The sequence below is a fragment of the Eretmochelys imbricata genome, chromosome 2 (assembly GCF_965152235.1).
Source record: "Eretmochelys imbricata isolate rEreImb1 chromosome 2, rEreImb1.hap1, whole genome shotgun sequence".
Classification (NCBI taxonomy): domain Eukaryota; kingdom Metazoa; phylum Chordata; order Testudines; family Cheloniidae; genus Eretmochelys; species Eretmochelys imbricata.
Window position 1 is genome coordinate 38,219,144 of NC_135573.1, and position 27,031 is coordinate 38,246,174.

The following is a 27,031-nucleotide window of genomic DNA, read 5'->3' on the forward strand; positions in this document are numbered from 1 at the left end:
GAGTGCAGAGATCTACACAGCACTGGAGGATATCTTACTCCCCCTATCTCCAGTATCCCCTTTTCTGTCCCAGCCCTCCTGAATGACATTACTAAACTGGAAGATACTACTGTGATATCCAGGAACAGTCTCTGAACCATCAGGCAGGATTGCCCTGGTACTGACAGCTCCGCCATTCCAGCAGGAGTGATCTCCCCCCCCAAGATTCAGAATGAATCTGATGGGCTGGTCCCTCTTTCATCCCCACAGAGAGAGCCACACGCAGACAGTCACTACTCTTATGTACACAACCACCATAGGGGACAGTGGTTTCCCATTCCATGCCCCCTTACCCCCAGTGGTTGGTCCTTCTTTTTGGCCTTACTGTGGGCTGTGGGATCTCTATACCAGATGTCCAGGACCCACCCAGGAGTCTTTCCGCTCTTCTCCCAACCAGTTCCATCGGTGTATGAGGAGGAGGAGGGTTGTTAAACTGGAACTGCAGATACTGACGAGTTCCGATGGGAGTCTCCACCTCTTCTCCAGATGAGGCAGTTTCTTCTTCTTCTTCTTCCCCATCCCGACCAGTAGACCATAAGCAATACCAGGACTTATTACGAATAGTGGCTGACAATCTCCAGTTATCTCCGGAGGAAGTCTAAGACCCACACCACCAACTATTGGACGTTCTGCAGCCTCAGGTCCCGAGTAAGGTAGTCCTTCCAGTTAATGAAACCATATTGGAACTTGTGAGATTAGTCTGGCATACCCAAGCGTCCTGTGCTCCCACACCTAAGAATTTCCCAACTCTGTTGGTGCAGGCTGCTACAGAATGAAATAGGTCACAATACCTAAGGATCCCATTCCATCAGGCAAGGGTTCCAAGAGATGACCTCCTGGGCAGAAAGGTCTTCACTGCTGACTTGCAATTCTGCATTGCCAATTACCGGGCCCTGTTAGTCAAGTATGACCTTTAATAACTATTCTAGACTGGAAGCCTTTCTGGACAAACTTTCCTCTTAGGAAAGAGCATAGTTCCTCTTTTAGAGGCGGGCAGGCTGGTGGCAAAAACGGCCCTTCTGGATGCAGTTAATGTAGCAGATACAGTGTTCAGAGCTTTAGCTACTGGTATTGTTATGTGGAGGGATTTGTGGTTGCAATCCTCAGGCTTCCCCAGGGAGGTACAAAATACCATCCAAGACCTTCCCTTTAATAAGGAGATAACTCCCTCCAATCGTTAAAGGACTCTCACGGTGTACCCTTTACTCCCTGGGGATCCATCTACCAGTCCCCAGGAGGAAGCAGCAAAGGCAAATCTATAACCCAAGACCACCTTCACCACCTCCTCATGCACTCTACTACCAGTGTCCTGCCGAACCTCCCCGTAAGTGATAGCAGACATAGAAGTCCCACTTTTTCATCCCCTTCTACCACTGTGACCACAACCCATTCCCAGCCCACTGCTTGGACATTCAATATTCTGGAGCTGTGGGCAGTCCACCTTGCATGCAAGACCTTCCTCCCACTCATTCACTTCCTTCACATTCAAATGATGTCGAACTATATCAGGAAGATGCAAGATTGCTCCTGCTTTGTTTGGAGACAGTCAGGCTTTGGAACTGGGGCATCAGGTGCAACACTACCATCCAGGTGGCATACCTCCCAGGAGTTCACATTGAGGCCTTAGCAGAAAACCTCAGCAGGCACTTCTCAGCGGACCATGAGTTGGAAATCCGTGACTGCATTTTGTCAGACATATTCACCCTCCGCTAGGAGACCTCTGTGTCTCAAGTGAACAAAAATCTTACTCTTTGTTCCAGAGGAGCCATAAGCCATGACTCCAATGGCGGCACTCTCCTGCTGGCAAGGAAAAGTAGTCTCGGATATGCCTTTCATCCCATCCGCCTACTTCACAACATCTCTTTCAAAGCACTCGTGGAAGAGGCCAGTGTCACTCTCAGAGCATTCTACTGGCCAGGACGCTTTTTTGGTTCCAGGAGCTGTCAATGTCAACTTGTCCTCCAATCAAAATTTACACCGTCCCAGAACCCTTTAACCCTGCCCTTGTCCTGAGTCAACCCCACAGTCCAGACTCTTCACCTCACGGCCTCGTGTTTGGATCGGTGTCGGAAATAGAGCAGTCTAGTTAGTCCCCTGTCAGGTGATACTTACCCAGAATAAAAAAAGAATCAATACCTGTTTGGCTAAATGGAAACACTTCTTTGCCTGAATGCAACAGAATCAATCTCACTCAGTCTTGCCAAGCATCCCTATAGTTTTAGATTACCTCCTGTCTCTTAAAAACAAACAAACAAAAAAAAAACCTCCTAGTTTCTTAATCAGCCATTAGTGCCTCCCTCCCTCCAGGGTGCTCTCTTTATTTACCCAACTACAACACGGTTCATGAAGGACCTCATCAAGGCCTTCACATCAGTCATTAAACCAACACCAACCACTATGGAATCATAACCTCGTGCTGTCAAAGTTCTGGTCCTTCATTTGAACCTGTAGCAACATGTTCCATGTCCCACCTATCCATGAAACTGGAGTTTCTAGTGGCCATCGCTTTGGCCAAGAGGGTCAATGAAATGGGAGCCCTCATGGCGGACTGCCCTTCATGGTATTTCCCAAGGACAACATATCCCTTTGCCTTCACCCTACGCTTCTACCCAAGGTCATTTCTGAATTCCACCTTAACCAGTGTATTCATTTGCCTGTTCTTTTTCCAAAATCCCACCCTTCTTCTGAAGAGAAGAGACTTCATTCCCTCAATGTCAGGCAAGCACTGGTCTTTTACCTGAAAAGAACCAAGCCTATCAGGCAGTCTCTAAGACTCATTGTGATCATAGAGGTGTCCTGTGGTCAAGCTGTATCATCTTAGAGGATTTCTAAGTGGGTTTCTGGCTGCATTATCAGATGCTACAAACTGGCTCACCTCCATGGCAAAATAACGGCCCACTCCACAAGAGCACAGGCTGCCATGGTATAATCCCTACAGGAAGTCCCAGTGTAGGACATATGCAGAACTACCTGGAGTTCCATATGCACATTTGGTAGGCATTATGCTCAAGTCCAGGCCTCTGCTGTAGCAGTCAGAGTACTGCTTGTCAGTCACCCATATGTGAAAGGGGGGTGGTGGGATAGCTCAGTGGTTTGAGCATTGGCCTGCTAAACCCAGGGTTGTGAGTTCAGTCCTTGAGGGGGCCTTTTAGTTGATCTGGATTGGCCCTGCTTTGAGTTGGACTGGGTTGGACTAGACGATCTCCTGAGGTCCCTTCCAACCCTGATATTCTGTGATTCTGTGACCTGTGCTCGAAGAAGAAATAGACGTTACTTACTGTGACTGGGAGTTCTTCAAGATGTGTGGTCCCTATCTGTATTCCACTACCTGCCTTCCATCTCCTATGCTTCGGTTCTGGATTGGATTTGCCATAAGAAGAGGAACCTGAGGAGCTATCGACCTGCACTGTCTCTTATACCCTCTCTTGGGAGCACAAGGAGATCTATTGCACATGTGTGGGCCAATGGACACTGCTTGCTAAAATCTCCAGACTCTAGTGCATGTTGTACATGCATTCCCCATGTGTAGAATACATATAGGGGCCGCACATGTCAAAGAACTTCCAGTTACAGTAAGTAACTGCCATTTCTTGAATTTGTATTTTATGTACTTTGCTGTGGTATATAGCAACATAGATAATACTTCTCTAATCACATTAGAGAAGACAATTGAGCAATTTACAAAGCTAGTGGTTGCACAGCAAACAGTGGTAGACAAAACTAAATGTTGATACATAGACTTGTGGATTGTACAGTGCTGAGCGCACTAACAGACATTCAAGTTAATGCATGGTGAAAGGAATAACTCGAACTAATACGTTTTTTGGGTTATATGTGGACAGTAACCATTCCAGAAAGGCTCAGCTATAATCGTGAATCGCTTAATGCATGGCACTGGTCCCAAAAAGCTGCAGACAGTGGATATGTAGAGAATGGAATAGTCAGTATTTTTAAGCATCTTGTCTAAATAGTCCTTGCTTGTAGTTAGGATTGTATAATCTCAAAGATGCAGCAGAAACAAAACCCAGTCATATGAGAAATTGGAAAGATTAGGTTGTCTCCTTAATAAAGGAGACTGATAAGGAAGGAATAAACCTTGCTTCAGTACGTGCTCCCCCATTAACCACCAGGGATTGGGGAGCAATGCATAACTCCTATGTTCAGGGTGTGTTGAGGAAATTATTACACCTTCTTTTTCCGAGCAGCTGGCTGCACTGTTAACGTCTCAGCTGTACAAGAGGCTTTCCTAATTAGTAATCCTTTCTACCACCAGTGCAAATATGTCCCTTCACTTGGTAGTAAGCAAACAAAACTATTAAGCAACGGTTATTTTTATGGATTTAGAATTTCACCTGGAACTGTGGCAGTGGGGAGTTAATAATAAAGGGATATGCATGCTACTGATTGCTAACTGCCAGACTTCATTAAAGAAGCTAGTTATTCTTCTGCATAGCTGGAATCATGTTGCAGAAAACTTCTGGGGGTAATTCCAATTTCTTGACATTTTGTAACTGAGAATGTATAGATATGGCTTATCTGAGGGTGGGGGGACTCGTACCAAAGGGTTATGTGCATACTAACCAATCTGGTAAACATTCTTTTCAGGGCTATAATTAAGAATGAGTGTACTGGCTTTTTTTCTTTTTAGTTCTTGGAATACCTGGAATCACCACTGAATTTAATGAAAGCTGCAAATTCTTGGCACTTGTGAAAAGCAGGTCATAAGACTAAAATTTTGAAGGGTGCCTGGTTAGAACAAAGATTAGGGTGTTCTCCCTCGCTGTGATACTAACTTGCTTTTGGGTAAGATCTCTGCCCAAGGATTGGCCCTGCTGCGACCATTCATGCCAGAAGCAAGAACCCACCAGTCAGTTCTCATGTCTCATTACGCATCTGTAGGAGTTGATACCTACTTCACAGGAGCTGAGAAGATGCTGTGAGAATCACTAATCTGATGAAAGATGCTAGAAGTATGCAGTACTAAAACTACACTAGTGGGCTTTCTCTAACCTTCATAGAGTATAGACAATAGACATTCCTTCTGGTCTGACTCTTGCTTCCACCCACCCAACATCCTGGCTACCCCTATCTGCAGGGGTATGGAGAGACATTTGGCTTAAAGTAGTTTTTCATCTTGAATGTGGGTGGAGTTGGTCTTCAAGTCGTATTAAATTTCACAACTCACGAAAATTAACAGCGACCCTTTTTAAGAGTATTGCTACATCCTTTAATTGGTTCACTCCTCCCATATCACTTTACTCAATGAGACACATGGTTTTTCCTGCTACTTCACATGCTGTTTGCCAAATCTGGTGCCAAATCTGGTACCAAAGGTGCCGGTATAAGAATTCAGTACAAGTGTGTTCTGAATATGGGGATAGCGTCCCTTCCCAAGAAGGAAACATGCATGTTGCTTCTGCTCCAACTGATTTCCTAGTTCAGTCATGTAGTAGTAAGTGCTGCAAAACTCTCCATAGTTCTGGAGTCTTGAACACCCCCCAATTCTATCATGAGTTTGAAAGGATAAACTAAGAACAGTGTGAGATAAAAGTTGAAATGTTAGGGGTTTATTTGTAGAAGTTAAATAGCAGAAAAGTTATCGTTAATCAATAGTCTCTTATCAAACTTTAACATTACATACCCCAGATATCTTTAAATTATAACATGTGTAACTGCCTCTAAAATCTCACTCAACTTTAGATGAATGCTATGCCCAACTTTGTCAACGTGGGTGTTAGACACCTAAAGAAGTGGCCTCCACTCTTAGAAGAAAACTGAGTCATTTATATAGGTGCCTAACTTTAAGCACCTAAGTTGGGGGAGGAAACTTGACTACCATGCTAAATCTGAAATGTCCTGAAAAGTCAAAAGAAACAAGTACTAGCGATGACTAGTCTTATCCAGTTCTATTGTGGTGCCTTTTATGATGAGATTACTGGTTCTGTGGATGAAGGGACAGCAGTGGATGTATTGTTTCTTGACTTTAGCAAAGCTTTTGACACGGTCTCCCACAGTATTCTTGTCAGCAAGTTAAGGAAGTATGGGCTGGATGAATGCACTATAAGGTGGGTAGAAAGCTGGCTAGATTGTCGGGCTCAACGGGTAGTGATCAATGGCTCCATGTCTAGTTGGCAGCCGGTATCAAGTGGAGTGCCCCAAGGGTCAGTCCTGGGGCCGGTTTTGTTCAATATCTTCATAAATGATCTGGAGGATGGTGTGGATTGCACTCTCAGCAAATTTGCAGATGATACTAAACTGGGAGGAGTGGTAGATACGCTGGAGGGGAGGGATAGGATACAGAAGGACCTAGACAAATTGGAGGATTGGGCCAAAAGAAATCTCATGAGGTTCAATAAGGATAAGTGCAGGGTCCTGCACTTAGGATGGAAGAATCCAATGCACCGCTACAGACTAGGGACCGAATGGCTAGGCAGCAGTTCTGCGGAAAAGGACCTAGGGGTGACAGTGGACGAGAAGCTGGATATGAGTCAGCAGTGTGCCCTTGTTGCCAAGAAGGCCAATGGCATTTTGGGATGTATAAGTAGGGGCATAGCGAGCAGATCGAGGGACGTGATCGTTCCCCTCTATTCGACATTGGTGAGGCCTCATCTGGAGTACTGTGTCCAGTTTTGGGCCCCACACTACAAGAAGGATGTGGATAAATTGGAGAGAGTCCAGCGAAGGGCAACAAAAATGATTAGGGGTCTAGAACACATGACTTATGAGGAGAGGCTGAGGGAGCTGGGATTGTTTAGCCTGCAGAAGAGAAGAATGAGGGGGGATTTGATAGCTGCTTTCAACTACCTGAAAGGGGGTTCCAAAGAGGATGGCTCTAGACTGTTCTCAATGGTAGCAGATGACAGAACGAGGAGTAATGGTCTCAAGTTGCAGTGGGGGAGGTTTAGATTGGATATTAGGAAAAACTTTTTCACTAAGAGGGTGGTGAAACACTGGAATGCGTTACCTAGGGAGGTGGTAGAATCTCCTTCCTTAGAGGTTTTTAAGGTCAGGCTTGACAAAGCCCTGGCTGGGATGATTTAACTGGGAATTGGTCCTGCTTCGAGCAGGGGGTTGGACTAGATGACCTTCAGGGGTCCCTTCCAACCCTGATATTCTGTGATTCTGTGTGGTGCAAAAGCAATGTGGCTACACTTCAGCTAAAAACATGCTACAGTGTTTTATTAACATAATTATAAACATGCACCATTAAATGATGTAAGATATAGAATATTGATAGGATGATAATGTCCCAGTGTAACATACAGTTAATGCTAGTAGGTACAAAAGTGTCAAGGTGAATAGTTGCATTGAGCCAAGTACTGTAGTGTTTTTAAACAGTGCTTCTATTCCACTCTTGATCAGAATCTGATTTACTTTAAACTTTTAGTAGTGATGTCTGAAACAACATTTGAGAACCAATGTTTGTAATATTGTTTCTATCTGTTAAAATTTTAGTCAGTGTATGCAGGCATACTGTCCTCAGTTTAAGACTCCATTATTAGAATTTATTAGAATTTACAACTAGCAAAATGGAATTATATTCAGATTGGGTAGAGAGGTTATAAAACCAAACATTAACTAGAATTTTTTGTAATCACTGTCTTATGTGAAGTATAAATATATTGCTCCTTTTCAAGGTACTGTTACTCATTTCTCCTCCAGATAACCCATTTTAAATCAGAGTTAAGGAAGAATATGCTAGAAAAACAGTCAAGAATTACGTATGGCACGTTACACAAATAGGTTTTAGGTACTCTCTAATAAGTGACTTCAAACAAATGAAAATTGCTTTGTAGCCTGGGTGATAGATTCCACATTGTTGCTATGTAAGCACTAATGCTGATACTACTGTAGCTGAAAAAAAATCTCCCAGTTTACAATGCTGCTTCTTTCATAAAGTGGAGTTTCATAGGCAGTTAACCTACATTTCGGTTATTTAGGTGTTTTGTTCTGCTGAACGTTCTGTACCTAAAACAATTCCTACTGTAGTTCGCAACATAGCACATTCAGCAAAGAAGTGGATAAAAACTAGGCTGACTAAAGCTTGTTATCAGAACCAAGTTTTCTTGACTTTTTGAAAAACCTGCAATATAACTAATTTGATGGATCTACAATACTATTGAAAGGTATGGTTGTGTAAAACATAGTACTCTTTGTTTTGATTTTAGTCTCTGTTGGAAAAGTTCTTGATTCCTAACGCTTCTCAAGCAGAAAGTAAAGTTTTCTATTTGAAAATGAAAGGAGACTACTACCGTTACTTGGCTGAGGTTGCTGCTGGGGATGACAAGAAAGGTACAGTATGTCAGCTTCTTGTTAAATTTGTCAGAAAATGGGCTTGCTTTAAATGGGACAGTGCTCTTTCTCTGATTCTGGGAGATGATTAATGTTAAATAGAATTAAAAGGTGGTTTAGCTCTGTGGTTATAGAAATTCCAAGTTTATTGCCTAAACGTGGTAGGTCAATAGCTCTCAAACAAGAGTCCCCAGGAATTCTCTCTTACAAGTGTGCTTTGCAGATCCCCACTGTAGCAAACGTGTGGTTGGTCATGCAACACTCCTGAAGCAGTCAACCATTATGCTTGTGTATGTGTATATCCCTAGTTTCAGAACAGAGACGTGAATTCCCTTTGCCCCAGCCATCTCCATTCATATTTCTGCCTTTGGGTGCGGGGTCAGTACCCTACCCTTTCTCCACAAGGCTTAATATTTAGCTTTTTTGCTAGACTTGCTACACTTCTACAATATTTTTAAAAATAGCTGACAAAACTAGGTGTTGACCCTCAATGAGGCTGGAACCCACCTTGGAAGGGAAGTGGCTAATGACCCAAACTCATGATGTACTGGAATCTAGGAATTGTATTGCCATCCCATAAATTGGTTTGCTTATTGTTTTAGAAAAAAATGTTACCTGCCTGCTGTATCTACATAGATACAAACTTGTAACAACCTAGTAGACAGATTAGCAAGGGTAAGCAGTACCCCTATAGCTTAGTCTCTTAGTCCTTGAGGGTCCAAACACCTAGTTTGTCTATTTTTTAAAATACTGTAGAATTGTAGCAAGTCTAGCCAAAAAAAGGTTTGTCTTTCTAATTCTAAACTTGTACCCGAACAGTTCATGGTAAGTCTCTTCTGCTTTGTTTGCAAGCTGTTCAGAACTGACTTTGCATTGAACCCGAACTGAATGGTGTATGGGGCCACTGCAGTGGCACCAAAATTATACCCAGAGACTATCTCTGTCTTCCTTCAACAAAGAGAAGAGTTACATATTTGTACCCGACAGTTATTTGTGTAGGAGAAATAGTTTCACAAAGTTTTATAAGCAATTGCAAACGGGGGCTTATAATGGTAAATGTGGGAGCAACATTAATCTGCAATGCTGCCAACCCTGTCTGTAATAAAAAGTAGATTTGGAATACTTTGCAGCATTAAAGAGACACTGTCAGATGAAATTGTAGTCTTATACATATAGATTAGATACTAGAATTCTGAAACTTATGCTAAATTTTTTGTTCCTTGCCTCTTCATTCTTTACTAAATGCTATAAAAATGCTGCAATGCTTAGGTGGCAAATTCAGCTTTACATATTGACCAGCTATCTCCATCCAGCCTTAATGCTTATTGTGGGCCAAAGCTAATTTGGACATGTTGCTTTAACTGGCTAATTCCGCAAAACTGTTTTTAAAACAGTATTATGCTATGAAAATATTTGTAAAGCTAAGAGCTCCTTATTAATGAGGAAACTAAACCCAAACCTATTACTCATGTTTGTTACATGATAAAAACATAGGTCTTGAACACAGCTGTGTAAATGCATCTAAATTATTTACATGTTTTTCTTGAAGGGATAGTGGAGCAGTCACAACAGGCGTATCAAGAAGCTTTTGAAATCAGTAAAAAGGAGATGCAACCAACACATCCAATCAGATTAGGTCTGGCTCTGAACTTCTCTGTGTTTTACTATGAGATTCTGAATTCCCCGGAGAAAGCCTGTTCCCTTGCAAAGACTGTAAGTTTTTAAAAAAGAATCAAAAGCTTAAATGTTGTATGTAACCTATATTATATGGGCAATAACATTTTTTTAAAATTTATTTTTTAAAAAAAAAAAAAAAAAAACCCTCTAGGCTTTTGATGAAGCCATTGCTGAACTTGATACGTTAAGTGAAGAGTCATACAAAGACAGCACACTAATAATGCAATTACTGAGAGACAACTTGACAGTAAGTACCATTAAAACTTGCTTGTTAAGCAAGGAATTTTATTACATGTCGTCATTAATCAAGCATTTTGTTCATTGCTTGACTCTAACTAAAGCATAAGAGCAGTTAACTGGGGGCTACTATTTTATGCCTAACATGTAGGTAAATAATGTTTGTTAGCAGCAAGTTGTTATATTCCTGAACTGAAATTTTGTTCACACTTTTGCCTCCCATGGTAAGTTGACAACTTTCAGTTTCTATGATCCCATAATTGGCAAATCCAATACATCGTTGAATAACTACACTTTCTGGCTTATGTAAGGAATCTAGCATTTTTAAAAACAAGCTGCAATGTAGGTTAACTTTCACTTACTTATTTTTAGTGTTATCCCCTAAAAACGGTTTTGAAAGCTTTGACTGACAGTGCAATCTTTACATCCTCTTGGAATTTTTTTTTTTTGGTGGGGTTTTTTGTTTTGTTTTTAGAGCTATTCTTCACCTTTGTGTAATGGGTCCAGCCTGATCATATGCATAAGGCATGGGCCCTAGTGTAGTTCTAAATGGCTAAATATCATCCAGTGAGATGTCAGTTGCCTCAGCAGTAAGGTGGGTTTTTTTTTCCTCCCTTTTCTTCGTCCCCCAAATGGTTCGTTCTTGCTCATGTTCCAGAGGATTTTTTTTTTTCCAGGCTTACTTGATATTTATGCAAACAAATATTTTGTGAGGTAGATATACTTGAACTTAGTACTAAGACCAATATAAACAAGCTTGTTTCCTTTTTTGGTCATGTTTTTTTATTTGAAACTTCTCTAGAATCAGTGTTATTCAGAAGTCTTACAAGTGAGCCACAGAACAGTAACTTTTAATTTGTTAAAAACAACAAGGAGTCCTCATGGCACCTTAGAGACTTAACAAATTTATTTGGGCATAAGCTTTTGTGGGCTAGAAGTGGGTTCTAGCCCACGAAAGCTTATGCCCAAATAAATGTGTTAGTCTCTAAGGTGCCACAAGGACTCCTCGCTGTTTTTGCTGATACAGACTAACATGGCTACCACTCTGAAACCTTTTAATTCATTGTTACTCAAACTGACTACTATCCACAGCATGAATCTAGATTGGCCTGCATGTTTTCTGAAATTGTTTCCTGGTAGATACCATGTCTCAGCACATCTGTCATTTATTTTCTGGCCAATTTTTAGGTATTTTCATGCTGCTTCAGGTTTAAGCAAGGAGCATTTGCCATGTGGCATCTGCACTGCATTCAGGCCAGGAACAAGGCTGCAGATCTTGCACAGTATTCTCCACTGCCTTGCATCACTTGCACATATGCAAAGTGTGTGTAAATGTCTACTATTCTGAATTCGTAGTATTTTATACTATCTTTGCACAAGAGTGAATGTTGATTTAAGATATGTGCAAGGCAGTGAAGAATTAAACCCTTTAAGGTCTTTCTACTTGTGAGGGCCTTGGCAGCTAAGGGATCCAATTGGAGCACCACCTTTTGAAGCAGAGGGATGCTCCAAATCATAGTGTGATAGCAATGACCGAAAGACCAGCTGAGGGTTTGCTGACCAGCTGATAGTTAAACTCCCAGAGGAGCAACAAACTCCCAGTGACAAAGCCTTTAAGCAATAATACCATTCAAGGTAGGAAGAGCTTCCCCCTTGAAGAAAAGTAGAAATATTACTGATATCCTCGTCTACTCATAATATTTAGCAAGAATCTGGAATGGGATGGGTTTTCAGCATTCTTGCAAATGCAAACACTTTACTGCTTTTTCTCTCAAACAGTTGTGGACATCAGATACCCAAGGAGATGAAGCTGAAGCAGGAGAAGGAGGGGAGAATTAACCAGCCTTCCAACTTTTGTCTGCCTCATTCTAAAATTTACACAGTAGACCATTTGTCACTCATGCTGTCCCACAAATAGTTTTTGTTTACGATTTATGACAGGTTTATGTTACTTCTATTTGGATTTCTATATTTCCCATGTGGTTTTATGTTTAATATTAGGGGAATAGAGCCAGTTAACATTTGGGGAATTTATCTGTTTTCATCTGAGGTGGCCAATATAGGGTTGTGAAATTTTTATACGAGTTTTACATGTTTGGCATAGTACTTTTGGTATACTGTGGCTTCCCACAAGGTGGCCAGGGTTAAACAGCTTCCTATGTTGAGCAAAGAAAACTGCTTGCATATTGGTCTGTCATGATGGAAAAAGGGGATAATCAGTTGCAGCCACAGGTGTAGTTAGTGTGAGTACTTCAAAGCTGAAGCATACCATGGCTGCGGGGGAACAGATGTCCCATGGATATTGCATGTCAAGCATGTGAAATCCTATGGAATATACAATCAAGTGTACATCTTTGATTGCAGCTGAAAAGCGTTCCTTAAGACAGTTTTGATCACCCAGTCAACTTTCTCTAGAGAAAGGCAGAAACGGTTCACATTCCATTATTTGTAAAGTTACCTGCTGTTGCTTTCATTATTTTTGCTACACATTTTATTTGTATTTAAATGGTTTAGGCAACCTAAGAACAAATGTACAAGTAAAGATGCAGTAAAAATGAAATGCTTGATATCCATAACTACACTGTATATTGAGCACAGCAGTAAAACAAAAACCCATGTATTTAACTTTTTTAGGTTTTTTTTTGCTTTTGTGATTTTTTTGATACTTGCCTAACATGCATGTGCTGTAAAAATAGTTAACAGGGAAATAACTTGAGATGATGGCTAGCTTTGTTTAATGTCTTATGAAATTTTCATGAACAATCCAAGCATAACTGTTAAGAACATGTGTATTAAGTTGATGTAAGTGGAATAAAAGTTTTATGAATGGACTTTTCAACTACCTTCTCTGTAGCTTTCATGTAAATCTGTCTTCCTGTTCTGAATTTTTTTTACAGGGATTCTAGAGAAACTTCACTAAAACAAGAGGCATGGCGAAATATCTTGACTATTCGAATGTCAGTTTTCCCCTGATTAAATGATTCTCTGCATCCAGATTTTGGTTCACTTTCCGCAGGAAATGAAGTAGCAAGATTAAGAGCTTGTCTTAACTATCTTGAAAGCTGAAACTACATTGTCCTGCTAAAGTATGTAATACATACTTGAAGGGGCTAGAGCTGCAGGAGGCTTTTGAGTGTCCAGATGGTACACCCATAAAGGCATTTAAAGCCACAGAAGAGAATATTACAAAAGTGCAACCAATACAGAAAAGACCTGGGGGAATGGGGGGACTACCTTCAAGACCCAAAAATTCCATGTGCACCAGGGCATGACCAGAACTAATCTTTGGAGCAGATCCAGAATCTGACCATCACATTGAATCTCTCCATTTGCTTTTGTGTTCTTGTTCTTAAATGGAGCGTTGGAGAGTCTTGACAATTTCTCTGAACCCTCAGAGCACTTTACTATTTGATTCTGGGAAAGGATCTGGAGTCTAATTCTTTCTCTTCCTTCCCCTAGCATAGGCCCCCTGTAAGAGCTGCATTGACAGCAAACCTCTGACAAGTATCTTCATTACCTTCAGGGATGTCAGTGTGAACTTGACATAATCGAGACGGGCGGAGCACTTCTTGATCCTCATTTGGTGTTCCACTGATGGCAGAAACAACATTAATTTCATTTCTAACATTCTGTGGAATTATAGAATAAATGAAAATATTTTAGAATGAAGCTGGGTAAAAACTAAAATAAATGGGGATGAAAAGTACACTACACAGAAAACTCAACAGTACTGTATCTGTAAGCACAGCTTAACGTGCTATTTACATCCACTTTTTGTAGCATTTTTTACACCAAATAATGGATGCTTCACTGTGGTAGAAACAGGGAACTCTTGAAGGATGAAGTGAACTGAGTTGCTAGATTGGATGTCTGCTTTCCAGCCCAGCTGACTTTCTAGAATACACTGGATTTTACCAAACAGTGCCTCCCCTGCACAGTTGTCTTTCCCTCCTTTTACAATTACTCTGCTGTCTTACATCCTAGTCAACTGAATAGCAAATTCAAAGTGGCCTGAAAAATCTCTAAAAACAGCTGAGACCCACACCAAACAAACAGTATAACAAAACTGATGGAAGAGGGTGGGGAGGATAATCTCCATGTTAAATGTATGAATGTTATGAGTAGGCTCACGTGTTAAGAATCTACTTTTTCTAATTAGGGTTCACAACAAAATCATACAAATCTATGATGACTTCAAAGGTGGGAGAATGCAAATAAGAACAAATAGATTACAGGGGAAAGTAAGTGTGAACAAGTTCCCTTATTAAAAGGAAAAGCTGACAAATCACCCAAGATCACTTCTTACAGTTCCATTCTTTTCTCTAGCATTATGACTAACTGTATAAAAACCAAATACCTGTCTAAAGGAAAAGGCAGTAATTGGTTAAGCTTCCTGCCATGACTAAATAAAGGGCCCAGTTCTATCCTGAAATCTAAGTGTAAACTGAGTTGTCTGTCAGAAGGTGGCTAATACATTAAGAGGATTTTCAAAGCCACTTTCTTAACAATGAACCAAGGATAGGTATCTGCAGTATGTGATGGCTCTATTTCTGAGCAGAAAACCACTTTTGATGAAGACACAGCTTCACTGTGTGAAAGCGGTAGAATTTAACATCAGAGTTGCATGGGTTGTTTTTCCCCCCCATTCTACGAATAGAATTAATTTAGACTTTGCAATAGTTTCAGCTGAAGTTTTTTTGGTCTAACCCTGCATCAAACTTTCAAAGGAGAGTTTGCCAACTCCTGTTAAACGTAAGTAGGATGCTAAACTAGTAAGTCCTGCAGTTCTTTGTTTAATGTTCTAGTTACAAGTAAGTTAGAATGAGACCATTTTATCATCTAGGAATACGCTATAAATATAATTCCTGGTTTTATATAATGCATTTCATCAATAGATCTCAAAGAGCTTTATAAAACGTCATTATCCATAGGAAATTGTATCCAATGTTTTTAGATGTGAAACTATTTTCTAAATATCTTTAGCACAGAGTGCTCATCCTGGAGTCTTGATCCCCACCCCAACTCTTGATGCTAGAATTTTCCACAGCACTTGATTAAAAATGTAATTGCTTCTATGGAATGAGTCTCCTGCCTGTTAGTGCAAGTAAATTCTAACACCAATCTAAGGCTCTTTTCTTATTTAGCTATTTAATTCTTTATTTGCACTGCATATTGCCTAATTAGAAAAGTAATTTGCAAGAGTGCTTGTATTACAAGCAGAACCCATGCAGCTACATCATCCAGAATCCCATCAGCTGAATGTTCTGTTGTGTAAGCAGAGGGACATGGTGGTGAAAGCTCCTTAAACATTTGGGCATGGAGAAGACAGTGGAAGGGGAGAATTGTCTACAAAGAGAGGTGTGTTAACTACATGTTATGGCAAGGGCCCTACAACTAATAGGCTTAAACTACAGATGGGACAGCTCAATTTAAATAAACTAATTATATAAAGGTAATCATGGAACAAGGTGCTTAAATGAAGTTGAATCATTGCAATGAAGATAGTACAGGCTGGACTGGCCATTCATCAGCAACAGTTTGGGACTGACTGTAGGGGGCTGGAGAAAGATTCCTACAATGGCAATAGGCACATGCTCTCTTCTAGAAAAAGAATCTGGTTAAGTCCCCTTTCTGTAGCAGCTCTCAGTACCTGCTTATCAGAAGCTCATCTGTAAGCTAGCCAGTGGCATCTCCCCATAGCTCCTTTTGCCTTGGATTTCAGCTCCTCCCAAGTGGTAAGATGTGGCTACTGTGAGAGAAAATGACTTCTGAGAGCTGACACCTCTTGGTTGGGTGCATCTCCCTGTTTGCAATAATTCTTAGTCCCTTGTGACAAATTTCCTTCAGGTTAACGTGACCAACCTCTGAATAGTAGGGAAGGTGTTCTTCTAGTATGGCAAAGGATTAGAAATCAGGAGACCTGTGCTCTCTTCCCCGCTCTCTTCCAGATTTTTTTCTGTGACCTTAGTTGGCCTGAATTTTTCAGAAGTGCTCAGCACTCAGCTTTAACTGATACCAGTGAGAGGTGTGGGTGCCCTACGCCTTTGAAAATCTGGTCATTTAATCTGTTCTCTCTAAAAAGAGGTTTTCACCTACCACACTCAATGTGACACAAATTTTGCAAAATACTTTGAGATTCTTGTTTGGAAGTTGCTGGAAGTGTAAAATATTTTGAACAGTAGTAGAAACTGTATAGAGCAGTAGTGTTTGAGCAAGTGCTCAAAGGCTTCAAATTTGCCTTCTACTAGGTGAGATTGAAGAAATACCTTTCATCTGCCCTACCCTTTCTTCCTATCCCTCTGCTCAGATGCAAAGTAGTAAGAAGTCTCAGGTGCAACTGCTGATTTTGATGAGTAAAACTTAAGTAGGTGCTCCACCAGTCATGAACCATACAGTGAATAGGCTGAGTGCCAATCACCATAGCAACTAAGTGCTATTGAAGTATTTTAGGAGCACAAATTACATATTGCTACATCACTGGAAAACAAAATCAGAAATCTAAACTAAACCAGATATGCCTTGCACTGTACTTGAAGGCCTCCAAACTCTGCTTCTAGCAGGCTATCAAAGGGGCAGAGTCCCAAAAGTCAGAAGAATCTGCTGGAAACCCTGTCTCCAGTCCTGAAAACTTCAGTCCTCAGAGCTGAAAGCACACCAGCTGGGAAGGATGCTTTTGCTATAATGAGATCTAAAGTAAGAGGTCTTATGTCAGGTAAGCAAGACTCTCACCAACATTTTACATTGTCATCAATACTTTGAATTGCACCCGCTAGTGTTATGTGCACAGAGCAATCTACCCTACTCGTTAGACTACTACGTTTTTCATCAGTTGAAGCCTGTTGGTCTTCAGAGTTTGCCCAAAGTAGAAAGCACTATAGTAGTCTAGACTGTAGGTGACAACACTGTGGTTGACTATGAAGGTCTGCACTGACAAGAATGGTCACAGCAGCTGCATGGTCTAGTGTCCCTCTGACAACTGATGAGACACGATGTAAGTTTGACTCATTATATTAGGCGCCTACATAGCTAACTTAAAACTAAAGCGAAACTGGCAACTCAGGATCACAGACTTTAAGGTCAGAAGGACCATTATGATCATCTAGTCTGACCTCCTGCACAACACAGGCCACAGAATCGCACCTACCCACTCCTGTAACAAACCTCAAACCTATGTCTGAGCTATTGAAGTCCTCAAATCGTGGTTTTCACAGATTACGTTCCCAAGAGAAGCAGCCAAGCTTGTCAGGGAAACCTACAGTTATTGCAGTCCTGTAGTGGGTGAAAGTAGCCTTTCCTGGAGAGAGTGGGAGCTGGCAACCACTGAGGACCCATACTGAAGTCCTCTGTTAGAACAGTGATGGAGAGCTGCTGTAGTCTGTCACAGACCCTATTGCTCTCTGTGAGTCACAGAAGAAAGGGAGGGAGATACAGAGATTCCAAGAGCAGAGTTGAATATGCTACACTCTGAATCCCCTGTCCGAGGGAGGAATCCCTTACAGCCCTGCCAAAAAATGTTTGAAAACTAGTCCCACTGGAAGCGTTTTAATACCAGGGAAGGTGTCTTCCCTTCTATTGCCCCTTCTGTGTCTATGATCACCTTTTCTTTTATGTATTTCCTGCCTACGTGGAGTCATGTCCCCCTGAAACAGCCTAACAATCTACACAATGCTTCCTGGGAGGAAATGATGTTTCTGTGGGAGGGACTTTCATTCATTCTTCATGCCTCGTTCTGTTTTCATCTTGGTTTTCCTCTTTTTCCACTGTTTCCCTGCTCCATTCTTCCCCCTTCTAATCTGTTTCATGTCCTGTAACCCTACACAGCTCTGCAAAAGTTGCAGCATTTTGCCCCAGAAGGGGCTATGTTTTAGTGGTGGACAAAGTGATTTCTGTACATTGAAAGCATTTGTTTATAAGGCATCTATCAGTATAGCAGAACTCCCAAGAGTTTCACACGACTGTCCTGCTTTGATCCACAAAAAACTCTGTCATGTGGGTCTGGCTGGGCTTGGCTTCCCATTGTGGCCACAGGTGGATGGGCCAATCCTGAGCAGCGCTGTGACCCCAGGTTGCAACACCTAGAGCAGGCAGCCACTCTCAGCCAGCCCCACGGGACAGGAGCCATAAGAGCTGCCTCTGCAAGGAAAGTATGGGGTAGGTTCACTCTGCAACATCCTCCCCAGACTTCCCCCCATTCCTGCACAGAGGCAGGACCCTTCCTGCTTTAGCTACTTTAAATGTTGGGAGGTATGCTGTAGAATCCAGGCACCGGTTACATAAAATCACAGAAATCCAAACTGGAACAGACCTCTGAGAGTCATTAGTCCACCCCTTCCAACACCAGGGCCCCAGTCCTGCAACTTCGTGCTCATAGGCAGACTGGAGAGCCCTGCATAACTTCAGTGCAACTGCAGCTGTTTGCATACAAGAAGTTGCAAAATCAGGTTCCAAGTTTGCCAAGTGCTTTGGGATCCTTGGGTGGGGGTGCAATATGTAAACATAAATAATTATCACATTGAAATGATACTATTCATAGTTTAGTGTCAAATTCCACTTGGTTAAGTTCTCCTCTGAATGTCAGTTTTACTATTTAAACATGTTCTGAGCTGGAGTCATGGTTTCTGGCTGTATTGGAGATACCCCCAATGAGACCCTTGAGAGAGAAAAGGAGGAACTGCCCCCTGGCCTAACCTCACAGCAAAACTCAACTGTCACTATTTTTTAAGAGACTCATTAAAGTTTAACCTTCTGGGACTGGGTAGTTAAGCTGCCTTGCTACTAATGCTAAACCATTTAGCCTTACATGTTTAATTCCAGCTCCCACTGCCAACAGGAACTGGAGAATCTTGTCTAAGTAGATAGGTAGCATTGCCCATAAAGTTCCAGCAGCCCCTTTTCATAAATGAGACTTGTTCCACTTAAAGGCTTTGACGCATCATTGGCCCAGATTGCAGTTAAGCTGTACTATATATCCTTGTCCCATTGCCCTTCTGCTGCTTCTCTCTGCCTCTTTCTTTCCCATTCTACTACCCCTTCCTCCTCCCCATGTCATCTCACCTTGTGCTCTCTTCTTTTTATTTGAGCATAAGCTTTCATGAGCTACAGCTCACTTCATCGGATGCATGAAGTGAGCTGTTGCTTACGAAAGCTTATGCTCAAATAAATTGGTTAGTCTCTAAGGTGCCACAAGTACTCCTTTTCTTTTTGCGAATACAGACTAACACGGCTGTTACTCTGAAACCTCTCTTCTTTTTGTTTCCTTTATTGGCCATTTTCATTTTCTGTTTCTCAGTGTATTCTGCTTCGTGTACCTGATGCTGAGTCAGCTTTTCAAACAGCCGGGACCCTTCTCAGTGTATGACTTCAGATTTCACACATTGGGAGAGGCAGGCTTATAAAATGACATTCACAATGAGGGAGAAACAGACTTTTCTTCAATAGTAAAATGCAAATAGAATTGGTGAGAAAGGAGGGGAAAAAATGGAAAACTCCCGATTCAATATATTTCACAGATGATTCTTTTAATAATTCCCCTGCTTTCATTATGGTACTGTCGAAAGGTAACTGAGTGCAGGTATCTTCACAAACCCATACATACCAACCAGCAGAGCTAAGGGAAGGAGAACTAAAACTTGGAAGATACTTATAGAAACTCTGTTTCAGACCGAAGAGTGCTCCTGTAATTGTTGAAATGTGTTAAAATTCAGTTGTACAGTCTGTGGTTGGCCTACCCCGTTTCTGAATGAAAAGAAAACTTAACCCCTTGGTGTCTGGAGGCAAAATTTCACCAGCACTAAAAGATAATGTAAAGTGCATTTGTACTAATGTGAGCACTTGAGCACTAAGGATTCAACTCTTGTTATAGTTTGAGTGTGACTTTACTTAAGAGAGATGCATCTGAGCACTCTAAAAAATTCACAGAAAACCATATTAGAGCTATATGTCCTCTAGGTTACAGCCACTAGAGGGTGAGAGGATCTCACACTTGAGAGAAAGACAGTGGTCCCCATGTTCATTATAGGAGGACAAAAGGGTGGGAGTATTATCTACAGCAGCTAATATTGGCAATGAGTGATCTAACTGTCTGGTGGCAAGTCTATAATTCTAGCATTGCTGGCACTTGAGTCCTGATCTACCCTAAGTGAAAGGTTTTGGTGCACTATGGCCTCCAATGAACTTCAAGCCAGAAAAATATTATTTTTGTGTAAAGAATTTTGTGTAAGATCAATTTTTTGCTGTGCTAGCTTGACAGACTTGGAATTGCATTCTAGACAGAATGGAAGATTTAGCAGTGGGTCAAGCGATTACAACATGATTTAAGTGTGTATGATGTGGAAACAAAGTTTATTTTTAAGGGTTAGAGAATGAGTGTGTAGAACTATGCATGCTGGAAGATGCATTCTTTGACAATAAATACACTAAAACACATACTCCGTGATATAGCGGAAGAGGTGAGCAAGGGAAGGGTTACAACCAAGAATATAACAAGAAGGAATTAAGCAAACATGCTGAGAATGATAGGGAAGTTAGGCAGCCAGTGTGAAACCTCAAAGCACACAGTAGATTACACCATCCTCCTTCTAAAACAACCATTCTGAACATTTTAATTAGGGTAACTGTAATAATATATTTATCCAAGCCCCTGTTATCTTGGAGAGCCCAAAAGTACTTCACAAACTATACCAAAGTGGGAATAGGTTCATCCCCCATTGAAATGCATCCACCTCTGGGGTTTAGCAGCTGCTAAAAAGTGCCTAAGCAACACTATATGATGGGGGCTATGAAATGAAATGAAAAAAGAATATATCTATTTGAAACTTCATGGGGATTTTAATCAGGAAGAATGCAAGTTTCCTGCTCAATTTCCACTTTTTCATTACAAAGAGTGGTGTGGGATCTTTAAAGGTGGCCTTGTCCATTCTTGGGTTGCTCCAGCTGGTGATGCCTGAACGGTAGAATTTGTGACCCAGGGAGCTGCTCATCTGAGGGCACACTATGCCATAACCCACATCAGGCCTGACACACTCATTGTCCCACCTCACTGTTGTCATAATCCATATCTAAAGGTGTCATATAAGATATCATATACAAACTGGTAACATGCTGGTCATTAATATTATTGTGTGATGCATGTATGAGTGGAGTATAAACAATTATAGATGTGTGATGGAAATATCTTCTTAAAAGGTATGTGTTTGACAAGCGGTGCATAAGTCTAGCCTGTCCTAGACAAAGGAATGTTGTTTCAGCTGCTTGACTGTGTCTCCAATTGAAGTATATTTACATAGATGGTAAACAAAGCCATCAAACTATCAAGGGTCGGAGATGACCACTTAGTAATCATGCCGGGAGATGGAGGCTGCACTTGCAGAAAACCTCCCTGGCTCTTGAAACAGACAATGGACTTATGCAGAAACAGAAAACCATTTTGGTATCTGTCACTTGAGGGACACAAGAGGCCAGAGGTCTTGAAATCCGAGAAGGGTGGTGTGATGCTGGCAGACCAGGGATCAGTGCATGCCCAATCTCAACTGAACACTGACAAATCCGTAGCTGGAAGCAATCTGGCTCACCTATGTGTTGATATTGCTAAAATAGTATTAGAATTATATGAATGTGTTTAGTGTTTAGTCTTTATTGAATGCTTGTGTGTTGTTGCATGCATTAATCTCAGTTATAACTTCTGTATCCCATACTGCAAGGTAATATGTGAATGGTTGTATTGTGAGCCTCTGTGACTTTGTAAATCACCAGACAGGAGAAAGACATTAACTACTGTGAAGTGCTGATCTTCAACAAAAGGTGTTGTGTCCTGCCCAAAAAGAAAGGTCCATCCACACCAGTCAGACTATTGTGGGACATTAAAGAGGGCAAAATACTTTGTTTTTCTGCCCTCCCCCACATGAATATGAGTCATGCAAGTGGATTCCTCCCATCAGCTGAGTTTGCAGCACAGAGCACAAAGAGAGGAGTGGAATAAAAACCCCTAATAAGAAGGAACTGGATCTCTGTGCTGCTTGGATTCTGGAGGGCAAGGTTAACTAGGCATAAACAAGAGATCCCCAGTACTTAGCCAGGGATAGCCCTAAAGGACATACATTTCAGAATAAGCAAGCTCTATAAGATTATAACTAATTTCTGTGTATATATTTACCTGCTTTAGCCTTGTAAATAACTCTCTTGTTTCATTTCCTACTAATAAATCTGTATATAGTTTATTATAGGATTAGCTCCAATCATTGTCCTTGTTATAAGATCTAACGTGCAATTGACCTGGGGAAAGTGACTAGTCCTTTGGGACATGGAGTAAGCTAAATATTGCTGTGATTCTTGGTGTAAGTGACTGTCACAAAGGTATTGTCACCTGGATGGCAAGATATAGCGAAGAACACAGAAGGACTGTCTGTGAGGCCACATTTAGTCTGTTAGAGTGCCTGACGAGTTTACACTTGGCGGTTGGTGAAATCTAAGTACAGAACTCACAGCCAGTTTGGGATTTGTGCCCTGGTTCTTAACCGTCTGCCCTGAGGGTGGTACTCAGGCTCTTGAGTCACTGCAGGCAACTTTATAGATGGATCCTTCAACCAAGGAGTTGAAGTCTCTCAGAACTGACTATAGGTGAGAAACCTGCTTAGACAAGGATTGTAACTTGCTGGAAGTTAAGTGTTAGTCACTAGAAAGTGTGTTTTGTTTGTAACATTTCATATTTCTTACTTGAAATCCCTTAATCCAATGTTCTATGTTAATAAATGTATTCTTGTTTTATTACAAAACCATCTCAGTGCTGTCATATTGGTTTGAAGTGTGTCTTCAGCTAACCTAACAGGCTGGTATGTACTCTGCCTCTTTGGAGGCAGCAAACTTAATAACTTCAGCAAGGGCTTGCTTTCACGTACAGCACTATAGTGGTGCAGTTGCACTGCTGGAGTGTTTTAGTGAAGACGCTACTACCCCGATGGGAGAGCTTCTTCCATCAGTGTAGTTAGCTCCCGCCTCTCAGGGAGGTGGATTATGTCAATGGGAGAAGTTCTCCCATAGTCATAGCACTGTCTAAACAGGCAGTTAGGTCGGTATAACTATGCCACTCAGGGGTATGGATTTTTCACATCCCCGAGCAACGTAGTTATACCAGTGGAGGTCTGTAGTGTAGACCTGGCCTAAGTGTCCAGTGGGAGGGACTGGACACTGCAGAGAGACATCTCTGGTGAACTCAGGAACTGGGGTTCACTGATTGTTACGTGCAAGACAAGGTTTGGAATGGCAGAGTCCTGTAGAGCAGTGGTTCTCAACCAGGGGTCTGGGGCCCCCCATGGGGCTGCGAGCAGGTTTCAGGGGGTCTGCCAAGAAGGGCCGTAATTAGACTTCCTGGGGCCCAGGGCAGAAAGCTGAAGCCCCACCACATGGGGCTGAAGCCCAGGGCCCTGAGCCCCGCCATCCAGGGCTGAAGCCAAAACCTAAGCAACTTAGCTGTGTGGATCCCCCTGTGGCATGGGACACTGGACAACTGCCCTGCTTCCTACCCACTAACGTGTGCTCTGGCTTTTATATGCAGAAAAACAGTTGTTGTGGCACAGGCAGGCCGTGGAGTTTTCATAGCACTTTGGGGGGTCCTCAGAAAGAAAAAGGTTGAGAACCTGGGCTGTAGAGTTTGCTGGCAAGGCAGATGAGCTGGTGTGTCAGGGCAGTGACACACAACTTAGCAGCAGCAAAGCTCACTTGTGCTGAGGCAGAGCAGTACACGGTAACTCAGTTTGCGGTGACCTGAGCAAGGTGTCAAAAAACCCTAGCTAGTAGTAGCTGTTGGAGCACTCGTGCACCTCCTTCTCCCCTCCCTTCAGTGAACATCAGCTGTTCCAGGGTGAGGGTATAACAGGCATGGTGTCCCAGCTATCTCTGTTCCTTCCAGCCATAACCAGCTGAATGGATTAGGAACCACTCTGGGGTATTCCCAGATCCACAGCTAGTTTGATCTTAGTTAATATTTTGGTAGTTCATTCATAGTTTTAGATTTTGATCAAGTTACTTATAAGTTCTTTGCTGCAAAGATGGTGGAACTGAAGACTGAAAAGCCCAGATTTAAAAGGTGCATTTCATGCCTGGCTGTGTTCCCAGCATCTGACACATGTGCCAGGTTCCTGGGATGTTTGGGTGAGGCACACTCACTGTCAAAATGCTCAAGTTGCTCAACCTTTACAATGTGAGCAAAACAAAAGAGGCAGACAGTGCTTCAAGCGATTTTACGATAAGTTCTTGTCAGCAAAACTATCTGGAACTGAGTGAGTGCAAGGTTCAAACACATCTTAGAGACTGGCTTTGGCTCTGAGTGAACCAGTAAGGAAGAAAGCTAAAGCCTCCTCCTCAGTACTCAGCGCTAAAGGATCCAGAAGCAGGAAGGATCCAAAGACAAAAGCCTCTCTCACCATGACGGCAGCTTCTGTTTCTAGAGCCAATCCATTGGTGAGTACAAATGCTCTATCCTTGCCAGTTGCAACCTCTTTGAAAAAACCCAATCCGTGAGAGGAGGCACCCGACCAGAGGATCTTCAAGGAATCTACCAAGAGTACAGATTCTCATGGTAGAACCAGGAGACTTGCTTCTTTGGATCCAGTCCTGTCGAATCCAGCTGAGCCAATTCCAAAAATTAAAACTCAGGAACCAATGGTTTGAGGGAAATATAAGGATCTGCTAACCAGTACTGACACAGCACTGCAAAAAATAGTTATAGTGCAGAATATAAATCAGATGCTTCTCCGATTCCATCAGAGATTAACCCATGTGTTGCGACTCAGCAGGAATCAGACATTTTCTTGGCACTGGTTCAACTGGATGCTTCCCCCGTGAAGAGAAGTAGAGTTGAGGATGTCAGGATTTCTCCATTACTTCCATTACCTAAACCTCCTTCTGGATCTCCAGAAAAAGTTTTTCTCCACTCTCCTTTATTCAACCTAGAAGAATGATATCTCCATTTCCATCCAAACTAAGAATGGGCTCAGATGGCAGAATGGGTACAGATTAGAGGTTGCATTTGGAAAAAAGACCATTACAGCAATTACATGCATTTCCTTTAGATCCATACGGACAAAGATATTTCCAGCTGTCAAGAGACTGGCTCCTGAGTGGTTTGGCCTAGTGGTTGGAGCAGGAGTCAGGTGTAGTGAGGGGGGAGGGGGAAAGGTCAGAATAAGAATCAGCGTCAGGAATTGGAACCAAAGGTCAGAACTGGATTACATGGAGTCAGAAAAGGAAGGAGCAGGGGTGGTTTCAAGGCAGGAGCAATGCTGGGACAGGACTTGGACAAGTCTGGATGCCAAGAAGGGTCTAAGCTGGAGCAGAAGCAAGGCAAACACAGAGAGACAGAGAATCTGTGGGCATGTGCATTGAGCAGCCAGTGAGCTACTTACTGCAGCTGGGATTAAGAACAGGTCTGCTAGCTTCCTCAGTCAATAAGGCAGGGCAATCCCTCAGGCGGCCTCGCTGATGTGACCCATTTGTGGGTCAAGGCCACCAGGAGACTGAGCAGGTGCAGCTGCAGTGCCTTATTCCCAGCAGAGTATGGGCTTTTGGCCTTAACAGAAAGTCCCTCCTTGGGTACAATGATCTCATTTTGCCATCTCCAGCTCCGCATCAAGATGTCCCTATGTATTGGAATGGACATTCACTGATGTGGTACCAAGAGGACGTTCAAGTGCCTGATCTGAAAGACATAGATCCGACAATGTCCCGAAGTCAGGATAGATCTCCTCCAGTGGTAAGAGATATACTGTCAGAAGAGGAAGAATTAGCAGACATACAAGAATGGGATCCAGACTCTTAAGGAATGACTGGTGGAGAATGTGGGATTCACACCAGCCTTGTGGCCATCAGAGAATGTGGTATTATCTCATGAGCTCATGGATCTCATGGTAAAAACATTGGTAAGTCCCTCTGTTTCTGTTGTAGAATCTTCTCACCCTGTTTTCGATATTTTGAGGGCAGCTCCTAGACAGAGGGTCAGGCTCCCTTTAGTGGAAGGATTGTCTTAACTGCCTAAAACAATCTGGAATGCACCTCATCTGTTCAGCCTATGTCCAAAAACACTGACAAATCGTGCCAATTCCTTCAGGAAGGTCATGCTATGTTCCATATTCATCCCTCGTCTAAACTGTTAGTAGTAGAGGTTGCACTACACAGGTCAAAGGGTATACAAGTTCACTCTCCTCCTTCTGTTAAAGAAAGAAGAAGACTGGATGTGTTTGGGAGGAAAATATTTTCTTCAGATTCTTTAGGTACGCAAATAGCAAATTACAAAGCTGTCGTGGCTAGATAGCAATATTATTTAGGAGGGTAAATTGTAATGTTCCTGAATGCTCTCCTGGAGAAGCATAAACCTGCTCTTCCAGTGGAAGGGAAAATTGTTGCTAAATACCAGTTGAGAGCAGCATTTGAGTCTTCATATGTATCAACTAGAGCAGTAGCTTCACCTATTGTATTAAGAAGACATGCTTGGCTGAAATCAGTGGGTCTTCCTCAGGAGATAAGGATGAGAACTGAGGATCTTCCCTTTGAGGGAAATGGTTCATTTAGTATACAGGCAGACAATGTGCTAGAGAAAATGAAGAATGTCACTCTACAGCTAAATCTTTAGGGATGTTTAATACAATAAGATCATCCTCTGTTCTATTTTTCCGATACCAGAGACCATACCCATCTTTTTTGTCATCAGCACCATACTCCTATTAGAGAAGGAATTATTATTACCAATAATATTACCAAAAAAATCATTCCTCTTAACAACAACAGCAGCAGCAAA

General features: G+C 42.0%; 1 protein-coding gene across 2 annotated transcripts in view; it reads left to right on the top strand.

Annotated features, from left to right (window-relative positions):
* The window catches only part of YWHAZ (tyrosine 3-monooxygenase/tryptophan 5-monooxygenase activation protein zeta), a 34,882-nt gene extending 21,795 nt beyond the window's left edge, over window positions 1-13,087 (top strand). For both annotated transcript variants that reach the window (XM_077809904.1, XM_077809905.1), the window contains exons 3-6: window positions 8,208-8,331; window positions 9,881-10,044; window positions 10,160-10,255; window positions 12,025-13,087. In XM_077809904.1, coding sequence (XP_077666030.1) covers window positions 8,208-8,331; window positions 9,881-10,044; window positions 10,160-10,255; window positions 12,025-12,084 — 444 coding nt within the window. In that variant the 3' untranslated portion in view covers window positions 12,085-13,087. The remainder of the gene's footprint in view (window positions 1-8,207; window positions 8,332-9,880; window positions 10,045-10,159; window positions 10,256-12,024) is intronic.
* Window positions 13,088-27,031: the final 13,944 nt, after the last annotated feature.